Source organism: Eimeria acervulina, genomic scaffold (assembly GCF_000499425.1).
Source record: "Eimeria acervulina Houghton genomic scaffold, Eah_scaff338, whole genome shotgun sequence".
NCBI classification, from domain to species: Eukaryota; Apicomplexa; class Conoidasida; order Eucoccidiorida; family Eimeriidae; genus Eimeria; species Eimeria acervulina.
Window position 1 is genome coordinate 17,305 of NW_013549871.1, and position 13,823 is coordinate 31,127.

The 13,823-nt window shown below is 36.8% G+C and overlaps 4 protein-coding genes across 4 annotated transcripts in view; 2 read left to right on the forward strand and 2 right to left on the reverse strand.

Annotated features, from left to right (window-relative positions):
* EAH_00033760 (hypothetical protein, conserved) overlaps positions 1-1,058 on the reverse strand; it is a gene marked incomplete at both ends in the record, with an annotated part of 5,675 nt that extends 4,617 nt beyond the window's left edge. The window contains one exon of the mRNA XM_013395862.1: positions 290-1,058. Within this exon, the coding sequence (XP_013251316.1) occupies positions 290-1,058 (769 nt within the window). The remainder of the gene's footprint in view (positions 1-289) is intronic.
* Positions 1,059-1,095: 37 nt separating this feature from the next.
* EAH_00033770 (hypothetical protein) lies at positions 1,096-1,302 on the forward strand (the record flags this gene model as incomplete). Its single annotated transcript, XM_013395863.1, has 1 exon — positions 1,096-1,302. The coding sequence occupies one exon, from the start codon at positions 1,096-1,098 to the stop codon at positions 1,300-1,302; it is 207 nt and encodes a 68-aa protein (XP_013251317.1).
* Positions 1,303-2,596: 1,294 nt separating this feature from the next.
* On the forward strand, positions 2,597-4,136 carry EAH_00033780 (hypothetical protein, conserved; the record flags this gene model as incomplete). The annotated part of the gene is made up of 4 exons (XM_013395864.1): positions 2,597-2,740; positions 3,195-3,266; positions 3,613-3,730; positions 4,048-4,136. The coding sequence occupies 4 exons, from the start codon at positions 2,597-2,599 to the stop codon at positions 4,134-4,136; spliced, it is 423 nt and encodes a 140-aa protein (XP_013251318.1).
* Positions 4,137-9,152: 5,016 nt separating this feature from the next.
* Positions 9,153-11,840, reverse strand: EAH_00033790 (lactoylglutathione lyase, putative; the record flags this gene model as incomplete). The annotated part of the gene is made up of 6 exons (XM_013395865.1): positions 9,153-9,236; positions 9,511-9,723; positions 10,197-10,485; positions 10,778-10,932; positions 11,168-11,290; positions 11,673-11,840. 6 exons carry the CDS (start codon positions 11,838-11,840, stop codon positions 9,153-9,155), a joined length of 1,032 nt encoding a protein of 343 aa, XP_013251319.1.
* Between the last annotated feature and the right edge of the window lie 1,983 nt (positions 11,841-13,823).

Below are 13,823 nucleotides of genomic sequence, written 5' to 3' on the forward strand. Positions count from 1 at the left end.
TATATATATATATATATATATATATATATATATATATATATATATATATATATATATATATTCAACGCCAGCGGCATCTGCTAGTGACAACTCCCACACAGGAATGTGACGCTTTGACGCACAGCTAACCAGCTAGCTGTTTTTACAACTAGCCACCTAGCTCTATACACAGCCAGTCAGCTAGGTGTTTAGACAGCTAGCCAGCTAGGTGTTTAGACAGCTAGCCAGCTAGGTGTTTAGACAGCTAGCCAGCTAGCCCATTAGGTGTTAATACATCCAAGCTGCGTACCCTCTGAGCAAGCGAATTCTATGAATCCGGCGTTTTCCTTAAATCCTCCTTTAAGAGAGGCGTAGAAGATTCGAGAGAGACAATCACCTTTAAAGAGATGTACATTTGTGGCGACGTGGCGCTGAATTTCTTCAAAAGCTGCGTTACATTCGTCTTGCGCAGAAAGCCACGCGTTGGGGTGTATAGGCACCTCCGGTGTTTGTGCAGCCTGAGTATTGAGCGACTTCGAAGCAGAATCCATCGCTTTCTTTGCATATGCCAATCCCTGAGAGGCGCGTGTTATTTCAAGAGGGTCCATTTCATTAATGCGCTCTTTAATTGTTTTGAAGAGCGCCTTCCACTGTTCAGGTTGCAGTGTACATACACCCGAATTAAGTACAGCTTCTTCATAAGGAGAACGATTAATGGAGGCACTGGAGAGGAAGCAAGCCCTTCCTAGGATATAAAGCACTTGTTGTATGTTTGCTTCATCCAGCTGAACTTCTCCTAAATTAGAATCATCAATTGCTTTAAACATCAGCCGTTGCTGCCGCTTTCTTCTTCTTCTCGTTGCTGCTGCTGCATCTGCGCCTACGCAGTGGGGATCATATGCAAACGGTGCTTCACCTGCTTCTTCTTCTTTGTTTGAATATTGTTCTCCTGCATCAGCTTCATCATCCCTTAGGTTGAATTGAGGGAAAGCAGTTGTATTTAGCTGCTGCGACATCTCCTTTGCCTTTCTTCTCCTTAAACCTTCTCTAACAGACTCTATGGTGTACTCCACAAACATACCGTTGCTTTCGCTGGAACAAAAACTTCTATCAAATATGAAGGAGGAACCGTCTTCTGCTATTTCTCTGCTGCTGACGGGCATGCGGCCAGTTGGGGGGCAGTCAGAAGATGCAGCAGCAGCAGCAGAAGATGAAGATGAAGAAGAAGAAGAAGAAGAAGAAGAAGAAGAAGAAGAAGAAGAAGAAGAAGAAGCAGAAGAGGAAGAAGAAGAAGAAGAAGCAGAAGAGGAAGAAGAAGAGTGAAATAGACAACAACGAAGCGACCTGTTGCTTCTGAGTCTGCAGTCAGAACGGAGATCAGCTGAATAAGAACAGCCGCCCGATGTGCACGCACCTGGAACTAAATATCCTGACTGCTTCATAGAAAGTTCTTTAGACTTTCTTAGACAAAGACGCAGCAGCGGTGGTTGGGGCCCCCTCTCCCGCACCTGCAAAGAGGAGCCCTTTCTGCTGCTTTCTGCAGCACGGCTTCGAGGAAGTAAAGCAAAGGAAGCTGCATCTGGAGCCTGTTGAGCTTGATAAACTCCGATTACAGACTGCTGTTGGTTATACTCCAACACAGATAAACCCAAGGGGGGGGAAGAAGAAGGGCGGAGACGGCGACAAATAAAAGAAGGCATAAAATGACGGACAGCCGACGGATGGCGCTGCATTTTATTCCATCCATTTTAGTGGGCCTCAACCGCCCCTGGAGGAAGTCTGCTGCATCAAATCAGCAAAAACTATTCAGTAATAATACTGACCTTTCAACAAAAGGTGTATACATGAATGATGAAAGGAAACAAACACGAAAACAGCTTACTTTATTACATTCTTCGCAAACCTCCAGGAATAAACATCGATGAAGTAGGCGCTCGACACGGGCCCCCAAGGGGCCCCCTTGATGGGGGCCCTGGGGCCCCCACGGTGTTCCCAGTGGCCCATTGCATCGAGACCACGGGATTTGAAAGTGCGAAACTTCTCACTTTCTCAAAATAATCACAAAAATAACAATAAAGAAGTTTAAATGTTAATGAAATGATCAAAATAGGGCCCTCGAAGGGCTTTGTTTTGCGTGTATTAAGTATTCCACAGTAACTAGCGGAAAAGGAGACATTGGGTCGACTGGATCGTCTTCATAATAATGTGAGTTTCCTATGGTCTTAATGCTTCATTGTTAAATGCAAAAATAAACAAAAATATGCTTATTTCCCAACAAGGACCATGCCATGGAAGGGAAAACAGAGCCATAGAGCCGATCATTCACCGGCGCCTGTGGCGTGGGGTTCTCGTTAGTGGAAGTGAAAGCAAAACTGGTTGATGGTGTAAGTAGTCGGTGAAAACAACAGCAAAAGTATTTTTACAAAGGGGGAACAATTGACTTAAGTTATTATCAGTCTGCGAGACATGTAAACATTTCCTGTTTCAGCGCACCGTCAAACCATCGCCATCGTCTCAGGTGTATCGACACCCCAAATCTCCTGCCAGAACGCTGCCTGCATTCTGAATAAACCCTTTAGGGTTGTGCTTGCTGCGAGGTATTATCCGCTCTATGAACATGTTAATGCAAATGCCTTTATGCTTTGCGTTTATTTTCTCCTGTTTCTCCTGTTGGTGTTTTGTTGCGGGGGGCCTCATCAAGCAGTGGCCCCCAGCGGACTTTCCCAGCACGGAAAAACTTGAACAGGAAGTTGAATCCCTTGTGAGAACGCCACATCTTCCTTTCCGAAATTACTTTTAAACCTTTTTCTAGGATTCCGCAGTCCCATTTCTCAAAAGCTTCGAACGGAAAATTCACAAATTGCCCCCAGCACAGCAGCAAGTGGGCTTGGCTTCCCCTCATTGAATTTCCCTCAAAAGAATAAAGCAATTTTTCCATTTAACAGCAATTAGAGGCTTCAATATTGCAAAGGGCAGAATCAGAGGTGAAGCAAAGTTCTTAAGAAAGCAGTGGACCCGTTGCAACGCATCCAATATCGCTGGCCGTTAGGCGGCTGAAGAAGCAAAGGAAGCTGGAGGCTGCGTTCCGGACTACTCGTGGGTATTGAGCAAAGCATGCATGTAGTATGCATGCAGTATGCATGCAGTATGCATGCAATAATCACAACGGGCTTGTTTGTCGTGTACTATTGATTTTTTCTGTATAATGTGCTCAGGGCGCCTTGCCCTCGGTCGTGGCTTCCGCGATCGGACAGCGAGACCTCCACCCAGTACTGCGACGCGCCGAAGTAAGAAACTACGTAATTGCATTGTCTTTGGGTCTGTACAATCCATCATCCTTCTTTGGTTTCAGAGACTACAAAGGCTCGTCACAGCATTAAATGAGTTTTTTTTCTCTAAAGAGATATTCGATGCCATATCAGGATATTGCGAGAGATCCAAGTCGTTTGATTTCTTCCCCGAAAACGCGTAAACAAAACAGAAAAATGTTCCTCTAGCAGCCGAGGTGTATGCACAATGTTTTCTAGAAAAGCGGATTGGGCGAACAGCTGCGAAGTACGGCACAACATAATTTAAGTGCTATGTTGTTACCCTTCCTTTTTCATTTCTTCTTGTTATATCTTTGTTTTGCAGGCTGAATGGCCCTGTAAAGGAGACGCAACGCATGCATGCAGCACAGGAGTGAGAGATTTTACGCTGCCTTGCCCTGAGGGCTTCGCGCTACGACCCGATGGAGAAAGTTGTGAAGCGAGTCCGTACACTTGCATGCACTCATATCATTCTCTGTTTGCTTGTTTGTTTGTTTGTCTGTTTGTTTACTCAGCCTTGATAGTCATTGTAGCGTCAATATCCCTGCACAAATCTTTTGCATGTATTTGCATGCGTACTGCAGGGTTCACCATTATTATTATCCTTATTAATAATTATACGTATTGCGATTATTATTATTATTATTATTATTATTATTATTATTATTATTATTTGTGTTTTCTTTGCAGTCCCAGGCAGCTACTATTATTATTATTATTATTATTATTATTATTATTATTATTTGTGTTTTCTTTGCAGTCCCAGGCAGCTACTCGGGCATGTGCCCTCTCGTGGCGAATTTTAGCGGTTTCAGCGACGCAGCAAAAAATTCGTGGAGTGTACGCTGAGAAGATATTTGACGTTTTGACATGCGGCGCCTTCTGGCCGTGTGAAGAGGATTGTGTGGTGCGTCTACAGTAACAGTGGAGAAGAGGGAATAGCAGAAAGGTTTTAAGAGGAATTGCAAATCAAGTTAAAGCTTATTTATTCTCTTACTTTCTCTGCTTACTTCACAAGGCGGCTTACGATGCTGTCTGCCCACAAGGATGGTAAGGGCTTCTTTGTAGGCGCTTGAAAGCATTAAAATGAATAAAACACAAACCTGTTTATTCAACAGGGAAGAAGAAGAAGAGTTGTGGTGTAGAGCTCCCTCAGCATACACCGCAACAAACCGGTGCGAAGGGCGTTGGAACTTCCGGGTATTTCTGCATTGTTCGAAAATGTTGTTAAAAAAATACACGTAATTAATATTTATAAACATTTGATTCGCAGTACTTCACGAAAGAAATGAAAAAAGAGTTCGAGAAAGCTTGCCAAGCCCGCTTCCCCTGCGAGAACACTTGCAAGAAAGACTATACAGCTCCTTGTCCTAAGGGTAAAAACAGAGAAATATGAAAAAAAATGCATAGTAATAATAAAGAATTGTGATATATTATCTTACCAGACGAAGTTATGCTTTGCCTTAGTGTAGTAAAGTATATTGTATTTTAAGTTTAATTGGTTGTTCCTGTAATTGAAATCGATTTAATAACAATTGCTTTAGGCTGGATAGAAGAACAAAAAAGTGCATGCAAAGCCCCAAGAGACGACCCCACTGCATGCAATATAAACAGGGCCTCTTTTGCGCTGATGACGCTTTCGGAAAAGAAACAATTCGAGAGGTAACTGATTCAAACTAAATGATATCTGTATATTATATATATATATATATACATAAGCGATATATTATATATATACAATACAATAAATTGTATATATGTGTAAATACATCACACACACAACATATCAGACGTTCTTATAAATTAAAATAAATTCATAGGATAGAGCAAATATCCACTGCATCAAAACAAGTTAAGGGAAATTAAATTAAATTGAATTAAATTAAATTAAAATTAATAAACTAAATTTGCTGAGGCAAACAATGAATTCATTAAAAATAAAATTGCATTTGCTCTTTAAATTTTTCGAATGCATCTCTCGGGGATTGTACAGGGAGTGCCGCGTCAACTGGCCGTGCGAAGGTGAATAATTTAAGAACAAATGAAGAAAAAAAGTTTCAGAAACATATAAATAATAAAATAAAATCAAACAAAAACACCCGTTGCAGCTCTGGATGCTTGCGCGGTTAATTGGGATCTTCCTTGCCCTGTCGGTAAGCCTAAAGAAAACAACAAAATAAATAAAACAAATAAACAAAATTAACTTTTAATAAACTGCTGTTTAAACAGGATGGAATGCCTTCCCTGCAACTGGGAAAACCCTTGCACAGATGACAACAGAAAAGAATTGGTTTGTGCGTCTTTCTATACTACACTTATGAGGTTTTGTTTATTTCTTTTATTTATTTATTTGGTTTAATTCATCTGCTTTCTTCTTGCAAACCCTTTCTTTAGGGGGCTGCATGCGAATCCCCTGATGGTGCTTCCCCCGAATGTGGAGACAGACAAAATTTTCAATCCGAGGCAGAGAAAAGAAAATTCGCTTCCATGTGCAACTTGAAGTGGTAAGAAAAACAATTCATTTATTGAGTTTGATTGGTGAACGCATTGTAATAATAACTAACAATAATAATAAATAATTAAAATACTAATAAATATAATAATAATACCAGATGCATGCAGTGCACATCATGTTGCGCAGATTGATGTACGCAACATACTAATATATATATATATATACATATATATATGTATATATATATGTATATACATTGCATGAATGCATGCCGCAACATCGCGTATATAGATATATAGATCTACACATAATAAATTAAGCATAAAGCAAATAAATAAATATTTGCATTGTATTCCTTTGCAGGCCCTGTGTTGAACTTGAGCGAGAAAAAGAGTGAGGAAATCGCATTTAATTTAATTAATGTTTTAGTGCAACTACCAACTGGCATGCAATATCAGCACCCTTGTTATACATACGCATATATATATATATACACCTATTTTTTTGTTTATTTATTTGCTTGTTTTCCACCAGAAAAGGAGTTATCTCAACCACTGCAAGAATACCAATACGTGCGGCATCAATATACTCGAATAATAATTTTCATAAACTCATTTATTTGCTTTCTTTGCTTTTGCTTGAATGGGGTGCATGCAGTAGCTGGACAAGGCCCGCGGTAAGCATAAATTAAAACGATTTGTTTATTATTTCTGGTTTTCTTCCTTTCTCCTCTTTGAACTTCAATGAACATTTCAACACAGTCCGCCAACTCCAGTAACAGATCGCAGGTTAGAATGCATATATCTGTTTCTCTGCATATTATAAGCATATTATGATTTCCTACAATTGCTTTATCTGCTGCATGCACATAACAAAATAAATATATTCCTTGTAAATCTCTTCAGGGAGGTTGGAAAGAGGGGCCCAGTGAAGCATGGTGAGTTGAAATGCACTTGAATGTTCGCGATTTGTTCGGGGAGAATAAAAAGCTATTTGAAATTGAAAATACTTCAAATAATAAAATATTTCAAATAATAAAATATTTCGAGTAAAGTACTTCAAATAATGAAATGTTTCAAATAATAAAACAATTCAAATAATAAAACAATTCAAATAATGTAATATTTCAATACCTAATTTCAGAGACGGGGGAAATATTCCCAAAAAAATTAACTCGCTTTTTACCTTTCTCAAGGATAGTGAAAATACAAGCAGTAAAAGCAGCACCTGCAGCGCCTCCTGTAAAGACAAAGCTGATTGCAGAAGAAGAAGAGGAAGCTGTAAGTATTTGTTTTCTTCGTCTTCTTCGCTTTATTCTGCTTCAATTGAGTCATTCATGCCCCCCTCTTATTTCAATTAAGAGAAAACTGAGGCCCATGGAAAAGGCACGCGAAGGTACTTCCTTTTTCTTCATCCAAACCCTAAACCCTAAACCCTAAACCCTAAAAGACCCTAAACCCTAGAAGACCATAAACTCTAGAAACCCTATACCCTATAAGAACCTAAAAGACCCTAAACCCTAGATTTCAGAGACGGGGGAAATATTCCCAAAAAAATTAACTCGCTTTTTACCTTTCTCAAGGATAGTGAAAATACAAGCAGTAAAAGCAGCACCTGCAGCGCCTCCTGTAAAGACAAAGCTGATTGCAGAAGAAGAAGAGGAAGCTGTAAGTATTTGTTTTCTTCGTCTTCTTCGCTTTATTCTGCTTCAATTGAGTCATTCATGCCCCCCTCTTATTTCAATTAAGAGAAAACTGAGGCCCTTGGAAAAGGCACGCGAAGGTACTTCCTTTTTCTTCATCCAAACCCTAAACCCTAAACCCTAAACCCTAAAAGACCCTAAACCCTAGAAGACCATTAACCCTAGAAACCCTAAACCCTATACGAACCTAAACCCTAGAAGACCATAAACCCTAGAAGCCCTAAACCCCAAATTCTCTAAACCCTAGAAGACTCTAGACCCTAAAAAGCCCTAAACCCTTAAAACCCTAAACCCTAGAAGACCCTAAACCCTAAACCACTGGAAGACAAGGAATATTGTATTCTTTTCTTTATTTTGAATTTGCAGCGCGCAGAGGATTCTACGGAGGCCTCGCTGTTGGATATCATTTGCTTGGTGAGTGTTGTAAAAATAAATTATTTATTTGTTTTGTTTTGTTTTGTTTTTCTTTAAGTTTAAATTGATTGTTTTCAGGTTCTTCAACGTAAAGTGAAGCAAAAATTGTTTATAACATTTCACTCCCCGTTAAACTCGCTGATTATTACTGCACATATATCAGTTGGCTAGAGGATAAACAAACGATAGCAAAAACAATTCAATAAAAATAAATAAATAAATAAGTAAAACAAATAGTAGCGAAGACAGCTCCACAAGAATATAATTAACAAATAACTGATAAGGAAGGGAAATAAGAACACACACACACACACATATATATATATATAACTATGCTAGATAAAAAGCAATTAGTTGTATTAATAAAAAGACGGTGAAGAGCAAAGAGAGAAAATAAATGAAGAGCGATAAACGAACGCCTCGAGCTGAGTTCAACCAACTCGTTGCAGCAAGCGCGAAGAAAGACAATCTTTACTCTTTTTATTCTTAATTTAAAATAATTAACTAACTAATTAGTTAATTATCTAATTAATTAATTAATTAATGGGAGTGTCTCTGTTCGAGAATGCTGCAATCAGTTAGTTGAACTCGGCTCAAGGCTTTTGTTTCTGCCTTTTCATTTAAATTATTAATTAATTAAAAAATATCTGCAATGAATATTTTGCAAATTTGTTTGTATCTTTTCTTCTAAACCTTTCGCTAACTTCCTGCAATTATTTGCGTCTTAGCTGTTATTTATATTCTTTTACTGGAGTACAAATTAGTAGTAATTTCACTCTTACATTAATGATAATAATTATTATATTTATTTCTTTATCAATATCCTCTTCGTTTAAATGTCTACGAGAAATCAGTACTGCACACCCTAACCGTAATAAAACTCCAACCAAACATCAAAGTGCTCAGCACAAAACTTCGAGCAAAAATTTAATAAATATAAATTCGAATTTATTAATAAATGCCTCACTGGGCATTTCTATACTCAGAAGGAAAAGAAGAAGTTGATAAATACAAGAAGAAGAAAACCTAGTGTTTTGTCTTTTATAGTTGCATCAGTAAAACATATATGATATTTGTAATAGCATTATAATAGATATATTATAGATATAATATTGTAGAAAATACTATACACGCAGAAACAAAGCATAATTATAACCAATGCATGCACACATACATGTATACATGTATATATACAAACATGTGCATATGCAGAATGTCTTATATAATAGCAACAACATACATATATATATAATATATATATATATACATATATATATATATATGTATATTAGAGTTAAAACGTAACTCCTCTGTTAATTAACTCAACGCTGTATCCATCGGGATCCAGAACAAAGGCAAGTCCTCTCATCTTTCCATCCTGCAAACAAATGCAGAAAATCGAAATCAATTCATAATTCACCTATTAAACAAACACATGTATACCTATTTATCAAATATACACAAGGCAATTCTTTAGACGGTAGTGGATGCATGCATGCACATGCATGCATCCACGCACATATATATATATATATACATATATGCATATATACATGTACTTCTGGTTCTCCTCTCTCTTGTTCTTGCTGTTGTTCTTCTTGTTGTTGTTGTTTATTATTGATTGTTATTGTTTGATTTATTATTTTTCTTACCTGGGGTCTCTTCCTGAATTTGACGCCTGCAGCTTCAAGGTCTTCGCATGCTTTCTCTAAGTTATCGCAGAGCATGCCAATGTGGCCGAAGCCCTGGGGCTGATCATTGCCGTTGTGATATTTGAAATTTTCGTCTTTTTCTGTCCCGTGGTTGTGCGTTAACTCTAATAACGGAGCCCAACGCTGCTTCACGAACTCTCGTGCTTCATCGCTCTAATAATACAACATATATTAACAAACAAACACATACTTCAATACTCAAATGAAAAGAAGATCAGAGAAATAACTAATTATGCATGTACATCAATATATATATATATAATATATATACGGATTCAAGAAAGATAAATGCCGATGAATCTTACGAACATCGTCTTCAATCGAAACATTTGCAGTTTATCAATGCAAATATATTTTTGTATATTTTCATGCCCTACTTCGATACCATTTGCCCGTCATAATAATGTTAAATGATATTTATATTATATAACACAGCATAATACATATAGGTATACATCTAATATTATATATACTATATATATATATATACAATATATATATATATATATACATATATTACACAAAGCCGTAGTCAAGATGGGCGTTATATAGATATATATTTATACATATATATTATATATATATATATATTAGACGCACATATATATATATATATCAAAGCGCACTTCGATGTTTTCTGGAGGCTGAGCACCGGGTTCTAAGTGCGTTAAGAAGTAGACAGTGAAACTGTCATGTATTTTTTTCATGACAAGTTTCATTCCAAGGAGATCGCGATAGAAAGCCAGCGACTTTTGAGGGTCTTTAACTCTAATCATAGTTTGAGAGAGGTTGAATTTCTCCTTTATTTCTGCATTTTTACTGCGATTACACAGCTCAATCCAGTAGCCATCAGGGTCCTTTGCAAATGCAATTGTCTTCATCTTTCCTTCATGAGGCTTCTTTTGAAATGCTACACTAAACAAAGGCAAACAAAGACAAAGAAACAAACAAACAATAGCAAACAAATACACTCAAAAAGAAGCAGCAGCAATCACAACATATTCGCTAAGCTATTTATTTTAAACGAGCGTCAATACAACTTAACGAAGAAATATCACTTCAAATAACACCGCATGCAATAAAATAATAAATTTAAAACAAAATGACAAAACAAAGCAGAAGGAGGAAGGAACTGTTTTAATAGAGCAGCAGACAGAGTTAAAGACATCGAAACAATTCACGAAAAAACTATATTATTTATATTCACCCTTCCTTCTCAAGATCTTCTGATGCTTTCACAACATCATCACAATTAAATGCAATGTGCCCGAAGCCTCTGTGCGGCTCTTCATTCCCGTTATTTATGCAAAAGTTTGCGTCGTCTTCGCTTCCATGGTTGTGCGTTAACTCCAAACAAACCCCCTTAAGAAAATAAAAAGAAAATACACAAAAACAAACTTCTCAAATTCAATTTATTAATTGTCTTTATTATATTATTATGTAATCATTTCCTAACATCGTACTCCACAGGTAATCCTCTAATTAATTCATATAATATAATATACTAATTACATTTATTAATTATGCTTATTATTATTATTATTTATTATTTATTATTATTATTATTATTATTATTATTATTATTATTATTTCTTACCTTCATATTCCAGAGATATTTCTCTGATTCAGGTGTACCGGCAGCTGGAAGCACTGCGTTTTCATGCGGTCTTTCTAAGAAATATAGCGAAAACTTTGCATCATTAAAATGATAGAAATGAATCTAAAAGAAGAATATTCAAATAAACAAAAGAAAGACAAGAAGAATAAACAAATACAAACGAGCTTTAATAGAAAAAAGAAAGCAAACACACATAAACAAATAAGTAACAAATAAACAATAATAATTAATAATTAACAGAGAAAATATATTTAAAAAAATAAAACAAACATTCACAGAAAAATATCTAAAGAAAAGAATAACAGAGACGTTGTCTTCTATCGCACCTCCCTATACACTCCAAATTAACAAGCACCTTTATTTGCAATTCTTTGAAAATGACTTTGAAATTCTTTTTTAATTCTATTTAAACTAATTAACACCTCGTTATATAAAGCGAAGCTGCCTATACACCTCAGGAAGCGTGCAGCTACTACTGACTCACCAATTTCATTCCAAAGTGTTTTTCATAAAATGGCACTGAGATCTTTGGGTCTTTAATTCTTAACATTGTTTGCTGCCAAGAGAAATTATACTTATCCCCTATCGTTTTGCTGCTGCTGCTGCTGCAGCTGCTGCTGCTGCTGCTGTCAGGGGCTGAAGGATGCGTCATTGTTTACTGCAGCGAGAGAACAAAAAAAAGAAAAAAAAGTAATTATTAATAATAATGCAGTTGGAGAGAAATAGAGGCAAAGGGAAAATAAGACAGCAAAAGCCAACTGTCGTCTCACCGTAATGAAATCGATGAAACTTAACTGCAAATTAAATGCATCAATTAAAGTATTTTTATTTATATTTTTCTTCTTAATAGCATAAAAAGTATTTCTGATTCCACTGCAACAACTTATTACCTTATAATAACTCCTTTTATCAGCCCTCTTCAGCAGAAGAAAACCGCAGAAAGCCACCGTGGGGCCCGCTCAGACGGGTGTCGTCAGCTGTAATTATTTTGTTGTTTAACTTTAAATTTAGAGAAATTGTTATTTATTATTGTATTTATTCTTACTCTTTAAGTTGTCTCGGAAAAGCAAAGGCTCAAACCGTCTACCTCTTAGTCTTCCAGCTCCCAGCTCCCCCAGGGCCTTGCATATTGTGTGAAGACGGCGGGTCTCGTGTTATTCTTTTTCGTCTTGAATACATTCTATTAATTGTTCAAATAAATAAATGACTGTTCTTTACTCAGAAGATCTTTCCTGATACGCAGCGCTCAGGTGTATAGGCACCTCTCTGCAGCCGACTGCGTGAGCGTCGCGATCCAGCCATGCATTTGACTGTGAAATCCATTCATTAATTTTCTTTCTGCCTTTCTAAACTTTAAATATACCGGTCTGTTCTTTTGTTTCCTCTAAGAGCAGATGGCGCATGACGATGCAGGCCCTAACGTCGGCAGCTCTGCTGCCCTTAATCCAAGGGGAAAGACTCAAAAAATTAATTCAAAGATTTTAAATGCTTTGAGCTCAGCATCTTTGCATTCAAATCCATTAAACCCCAAAGTCGCCTTCTTCTTCGGCTTTATTATCTGGTGAGCTGCAGCTTTCTCAGCTTTCTACCGGTCTGGTTTGCCACCGCAACTTGAATAATTCAGGTGTACGTACACCGAAATCCTAAACCCTAAACCCTAAACCCTAAACCCGAAAACTCTAGTGAAGGAATACTGCTGTATATTATACATTCTAGAGCTGAATTTCCGGTGTTTTCTCTCGCTTTCTGGATCTGTTTTTTATTCTTTTTTATTTTTTCAGGGGTCTGATGACTTTCTTCCTCTGGCGACGATATCGACTGACTTTTGAGATGGACGAAGCAGAACAGCCGCTGACTCTTTTTTCAGAAGTCGGTTGATATTCATTTTTGTCTTTCTATGGATTGACGGTGTTACAAAATGAGTAACGATCAATAGACAGTGGCACTAACTGTGAATGCATGCGCGTGCTGCTTTATTAGCATTATGCTTGCATTAGTTATCTACGTTTATTTTGTCTTTTTCTTTTGGTGTTTTGTTTGCTTTTAGAATGCGATGTATTACTCCTTTTACCTTGATACAGTGCGGGCGCCGACCTGGACAGAGGCAGTATCTTCGCTCATGTAAGCTGCTTTTTTTTCTTTAAATTTTTGTTTGTTTGCTTCAGCTATTTTGAATGTCTTTATCTGTCTATCTCTCTTCAATTATTCTTTTGTTGTTCCATCTTATTTCTTTGTTTTTTTCCTCCTTTTTACAGGCGAGATCGACGCTCTGAACACCCTGACGTTATAAATGCATTGCAGCGTTTTAACATCTACCCAGGTGAGAAATAAATAAATAAAAACAAACAAGAAAAGTACAGTAAAAAAGAAAAACAAACAAATAAATAATAATAAAGAAACAGAAAAATAACAACGAGAAAAAGCAGCAGAACGCCGTCGCTAAGTTAACAACGAATTGCATAGACAGCTCAGCACAAAACAAAGTAATTTAAATGAGTTTAATTCTCTCAGTTATAATATATGCATTTAATATATATATGCATTTTAATATATTCAGCATATTATTATATATTATTATTATTGACAAGCGATAGCCGCCTGCCGTATATATATATATATATATATATATATATAT